The following is a 6,000-nucleotide window of genomic DNA, read 5'->3' as shown; positions in this document are numbered from 1 at the left end:
GCAGAAGCACAGTGACAGTCTCCACTCACTGCAACCTCTGCCTTCCTGGTTCAAGTGATTCTCCTGCCTCAGCCTCCCAAGTAGCTGAGACCACAGGCACCCACCACCACACCCGGTTAATTTTGTATTTTCAGTAGAAGCGGGATTTCACCATGTTGGCCAGGCTGGTCTTGAACTCCTGACCTCAGGTGATCTGCCCACCTCAGCCTCTCAAAGTGCTGGGATTACAGGCAAGGGCCACTGTGCCCAGCCCACAGTATGACTTCTTAAGGGAGTACATCACTGGACGTGAAACCCACCCAGAGTGAACCTCTGGCTTGTACTGACCTTGACCAAGTCACGTGACATCATCTCATCATTCATCCAACAGAAATTCATCCAGCACCGGCCACGTGCTGATGCATCAGCACGCACACCAAGCCGGGATCCCCGGCCTGCTGAGACACAACCCCGCAACATGAAAATCAGCCAACATTTATTGAGCGCCTACTGTGTGCTGGGACACCATGCTCAGCATTCTACCCGGGCTACCTCATTTAATCCTCAAGCTAGCCCTGAGAAGCAGGTGCAGCTGTGACCCCTGTGTAGCCATTGAGGAAACAGAGACCCCAAAGAAAGAAAGAACGTGTTTTCTTCCTGGCTCCTAACAGGCTCTGCTGCTACACAGCTCTCCCCAGGCCCTGCCTCGCTGTGAGATGGAGAGGCACACCTCTTTGTGGCAGCGTTGGCGAGAATATCCAAAAAAGGTTAAGTGCCTGGCACTGTGTGGGGAACAGAGGGGTTGCTCAGGGAAGGGCAGTGGGGTGACCCCGCAATGGACCACCACTGCTCAGGGGGCTAAATGCGGGCTGTGAAATGAGGCCACCTGCAAACCTGGCTTTTCAAAGCTGAAGCCATACCATGGAGGGAGAGAGGGTCCTTGGCACTGACCCCAGTTGTCCACAGCTAAGTGGTCCCGGGACACCCATGACCATGGGCGCGGCTGGAGGAGGCCCTGCCCTTGGGGGTCCTTTGGCATCCAGGAGAAGTGTCTATGGGGTAATGATTAACTTACACGCGCCGCCTGGCTTTGAGCCTTCTTGTCCTGCTGACTCATTTTGCAAATTCCGCTTGCCCTGGGAGCGGCCCCTGCCACGCCGCCTCACCTGAGATTCCAGCAGCTGAGGTGTTGCCTAGCCAGGTGGGGTGGCCCCAGCATTCGGGCCTGCTATTGAGAAGCCTGAGGCCAGCACGTGGGAGGCAAGTGCGATGGAGGACACAGCGATGGAGGAGCCGGCGATGGAGGAGACAGCGCTGGACCCTCTGCTGGCCGGTAAGGATGGGGCAGGGGCCTCGGGGTGAGAGTTGGGGGACAAGGGGAGCGTCACTTGCTGTCAGCCCTGCCCAGGCAGGACACCCAGTCTGTCCCTCTGGGACCCTGCAGAGGGGATAGGGAGGACCCAGAGAGCAGACGTCTAAGCAGTGCGCCACCATGCCCAGTTGAGTGAGGGCAAGAGAGGTGCCCCCGAGGTGGGCAGGGCCTAACAGTGAGTGGGTTGCTGCAGGCACCTTCTAGGATGGCAAACAATCCCTCCTAAGAAAAATAATCACAAACGCCAGAGCTGCTCAGCCTCGGTCCTGGTGACCCTGCAGGGGGACAATTCTTTGTCTTGGGGGAGTTCTGGGAACTGGGGAATGCTTACAGCATCCCTGGCCTCCATGCAGTAGAGGCCGGTGCACCCCCACCCTCTGTTGTGACAACCCAAAAGTGTCTCCAGACACTGCCCAATGTCTCCTGAGGGCACCGTCGACCTGCTCCCTGGAGAACCACGCACTACCTGTATCTCGCTTTAGCAAGGCATCAGTTCCGAGCGTAGCCTTCAGCCACGATGCACCTGAGTCTGGTCAGGTCCTAGGACGTTGGTCCGATGCTGGTGATGACTTGAGGCTTTGGGGTCAGGCCCCCTGCATTCCATCTCAGACTTCTTGTTCAGCAGTCGGGCCACCTACAGCAAGGTGCCTCGCCTCTCCCTGCCTTCGTTTACTCATCAGTAAGCAGGAGAATAGCGGCATCCACCCCAGAGGACTCTGGAGTAGGGAAGGTGTATATGATAAAACATGTCACGGACTCTAAGCACAGGGCCTGGCACCTGCTGAACGCTGGCATGGCCCTGTTCTACTCAAGAGGAAAGCTGGGACCCAGAGAAATCCAGTCACTTGCCCGAGGGCCACACAACTGGTCTGGTGAGGGCTGTGAGGGACTCTAGATGTCCCTCTGCAGAGCCTTCTGTGAAGAGAGAGGAGACGTTGCAAAGGGAGGCTGGGAATTCAGAGATCCGGCCCCAGCCCGAGGCCTGCCCTGTTCTCTGTGTGGACTTGGGCAGCTCACTCCCCTCTCTGGGCCTGGATTCCTGTTGGATGAGAGATTCCATTTTAAGCAACACTCGTGGAGGGACTGCTGTGTCTGGCACTGAACTTGTCTTAGAGGGCTTCTGCTCAGCGGAGGTGGGGTATCTGAGAGCTGTCCTGGCATCAGGGATTGGCTGGGGGACTTTGGGGTACAGTGTATCCATCCAATCAGCCCCATCCTTCATCCCAAGGTTTATCGAGTGAATGAATGAATGAATGGATGAATGAACGAATGAGGAAACTGACCAACTTTCCCTGGCCCTGCGGGAACTTGGGAACACTGGCTGGGATGTCCTCTCCTGTAGAACAAAGCAGGAAGAGGAGGCCATATTTGGTGCCTCCCTGAGCAAGGCCTGAGTCTGGGTTGGTGAGGGGTGTGGAGCTGCCTTCCCAGAGACCGTTTGGGCCAAAGCAGAAATGGCCCCCGAGAATGACACTCTCCCTCTGGGACCCTCCTTCGCAGCAGGCTCCAAAGGCAGAGGCAGACAGATTGAGCATTTGCGAAAATGAGCAAATTAGCTGGAAAAGAACTGATTTTTATTTTTGGTTTGTTGTCAACGTGTCAGAGTCGAGACAGAGGTAGGAGGAATGTGAATTAAGCAATAAAATGTTTACCAAGGAGCCCTTGAATGACTCCAGAGTGCTGCCGAAGTTCCGTGATCCCTGAACTCCGATTGTCAGAGGACCCATTTCCTCCTCGGTGGCCCCGATGGCCATGCTGGGATGCGGGGACATGGTGGCATCGCTCTGCCATTCCTCAGGCAGGGTGCCTTCCCAGGTGGTCTGAGCCAGTCACCTAGAGGGCATGAGCACTTGTACCCCCAAGGGCAGAGGGGGCTCAGGGTCCAGGCTCCATCCACCTCTCCCTCTTGGACAGGATTTCTGTCCGGGAGCAGCAGGAAATGGTACTCCTATGCCAACTACACAGCCCCTGGACTTCGGACCCAGACTTCGGTGTGTGCTGGCAGCACAGGGCTGTCCCTTGAGGAAGCTCCCTGGCAGGACCCCTTGTTGTGCTGCTGGAAGCGGCACCCTCTAGCCTTCACTCTTTTGTCACTAAACTCTCGGCTCTCAGAGCCCGGATTACAGCTCCAGCCTCTCCAGAGAGGACCAGTCAGATACGTGGCAGTCAGTCACACTCTAGTATAAATGGAGGCAGCCAGGGTCTTTCCTGGTGGCTGCTGCGTGAGTGGAAGTGCGATCCCTTCAGGATGCTGGACAGCCACGGGGCGGCAAGGGCTTCGGGGCCACAGGGAGGGTCCCCGACAGGGGCTGGAGTGCACGGCCACCCGTGGGAAGCTGTGCCCCTTCTCCTGCTGTCACCAAAGCCCCAGGTTTTCTCCTTTGGGCCATGGGTAGTCTTCTTCCAAGGCAGAGGCTGAGAAGGGTGATAGGAGAACCACAGGATTTGGTCTGAGATGCGGCTGGATCCCCGTACTGGGACGGACCTGGGGAAATCTGGGGAGTCCCTCCATGCTCGGATCCCTCTCCCCGAAAAACGGGAATGAGACTCCTGGAAGGACCGGAGTCAAGTGGCCCCGCTTTGGTGATGTTCACCGTCTGATGCTGGAGATGGGAGAGGCGTCTTTCTCTGGCTATTGCCCCCTCTCTCTTTAGACTGGGAACTCGAGCATCCAGCTCTCGTAGGAAAGTGCAACTCCTTCTCTCAAGAGAAGTTGTGAAATGTGGCTGCAGGATCTCGGGGTAAAGAGAAAGAGGCAGTCTGGGAGCCTCAAGAGACCTGGATGCAGGACCGTGGCAGGATGGACCATGTCCCTCCCCATCAACCAGAGCAGGGCGTCCCCCGGGTGGGAGGGGGGGCTGCAATTGCAGGGGTGAGGGTGCAGCACTCTCGGGGCTGCAGAGAGAATCCTGCTGACCGGAAATGCAGACGAGTAGGAAGAGAGGAAGGGGAGGGCAAGGGAGGGAAGGCTGGGGGAAGTTCTTTCTCCTGAGAAGACCCCAGGGAGGTGAGGCTCCATATCAGAAGCCGAAGCAGAACCCTGGGGCTGCAGTGAGCACCGCTGTTCAGAGCCCCGGCGCTGTGCTGTCCAGAGCCCTGGCGCTGTGCTTCGGTCCCAGCCCCAGCCTTGGCCTCAAGGGAAGGGTTTTCTCAGAGCCACGGGGAATAGCAGCCCCTGGGTCCTGGAGCTGGGCTCACAGCACCGTGGTGTTGGCCTTCCAAGTATCACCAGCCCCATCGATCAGACCTCCTGGGAACGTTATGCTGGGAAAGGTTCGTGAGCCACGGTCCTGACCAGCACTCGGGGGGCAGGGGCTGTTTGCTTTAGCAACGGCTTCACACAGGCCTGAAGCGAAACGTTTACATAAGAGGAACTCTCTGAGCTCGGGAAGGTCACTCCCCTTCTCTGGGGCTATCTGCTCATCTCTGTCATGAGGAGAGAGGAGTTCAAAAGTGACCTTGCAGGGAATGGGGACCCAGGGAAGGCCTCCGCTGATTCTGCAGTGAGAGGCAGAAATGCCATCTTTAAAAGGGTGGAAGTTCATTTCCCTCACAGAAAGTGAGTCAAGAGGTGGGCATTCCAGGATTCCAAGGCTGGGGGAGGCCTCATGCACTCGTCAGAGGCCCTGGGTTCTCCCAAGCTGCCCTCCTATGCTCAGCATGGACATCCACCCTGTGGCCCAAGATGGCTGCTTGGGCTCAAGCCATCACATATGCATTCCAGCCAGCAGGAAAGAGAAAGGGCGAAAAAGGGTACTCTCCCTTCCTTGAAGTTGCCCACTGGCCTGGACTTAGTCCACGGCCACGCCTGGCTGCAAAGAGCAGGACATGCAGTTTTGTTCTGGGTTGTCACAGGTCAGGTAAAAACTAGGCAATCTCTTACTGAGACAAAGGCCAAGGATAAACATTGGGGGTAGGGAGGAGAATCGTCGGTCTGCGATCCAGCTTGAGGACAGAATTCCTAGTCCCTGTGCTGCTTGGCCACCAACTAGCTGGAGACCTGGGGCTTCACTTCTTCCTTCTGAGCCTCAGTTCCCTCGTCTGTAAAAGGAGACAGTTGGTCCCCATGGTCCCCGGGTCCTCTCCAGCCTAGACCACGTGTGACTCTATGTTCCACACAATTTGCCTCATGGAGCTTTCTAGACTTGAAGCTCTGCTCGGACGGGGACTTGTGTGTGCTCCGTTCTCTGCTGTATCCTAGAACGGGGCCTGGCACGTGGTCTGTGTGTTTGCTGAGCGGCTGAATGATGGTCGGTGTTCTAACAGGTTGAATTTGTATAAAGAGGCCACTTGCTGTTGCTCTCATCTTTAAAAAAGAGAAACTTTTTTAAAGTTTCTAAAAAAAAAAAACTTTTCCTTTTTTCTTTTACTTTTTCCTTCTCCTTCTCCCTGTCTTCCTTCTCCTTCTCCCTGTCTTCCTTCTCCTTTTTTCTTTTTTTTAGATACTCAGCCTTTTCCTCACTGGCTGCCTCCCTGCCTTGCTTCCCAGAACATAGATTTGGGCTGCCGGAGGCGGCTGAGTGACAGAATCAAAGCTCCCCCTCATTTTCAGAGCTCCAGGCCTGGGGAGGCCCGAGGCTAATGCTGGATGACCTTTGACGTCCAGGAGGGGTGGCCTCTCCATGTGCGCCTGTCACTCTCACGTCTCA

At 56.3% G+C, this 6,000-nt stretch overlaps 1 protein-coding gene across 8 annotated transcripts in view; it reads left to right on the top strand.

Annotated features, from left to right (window-relative positions):
- Window positions 1-1,115: 1,115 nt before the first annotated feature.
- Window positions 1,116-6,000, top strand: part of ANO1 (anoctamin 1) — a 208,554-nt gene continuing 203,669 nt past the window's right edge. For 4 of the 8 annotated variants that reach the window (XM_064370260.1, XM_021669716.2, XM_021669715.2 and 1 more), the window contains exon 1: window positions 1,131-1,312. In XM_064370260.1, coding sequence (XP_064226330.1) covers window positions 1,249-1,312 — 64 coding nt within the window. In that variant the 5' untranslated portion in view covers window positions 1,131-1,248. Of the gene's footprint in view, window positions 1,313-6,000 lie in introns of all 8 variants that reach the window. The other 4 variants (XM_021669720.2, XM_021669719.2, XM_021669718.2 and 1 more) reach the window with 2 other exon arrangements.

The sequence above is a fragment of the Aotus nancymaae genome, unplaced genomic scaffold (assembly GCF_030222135.1).
Source record: "Aotus nancymaae isolate 86718 unplaced genomic scaffold, 86718_ANA_hifiasm-v0.15.2.pri h1tg000106l, whole genome shotgun sequence".
Lineage (NCBI taxonomy): Eukaryota > Metazoa > Chordata > Mammalia > Primates > Aotidae > Aotus > Aotus nancymaae.
The sequence above is the reverse complement of the archived record's forward strand: the minus strand, read 5'-3'. Positions and strand labels throughout refer to the sequence as shown.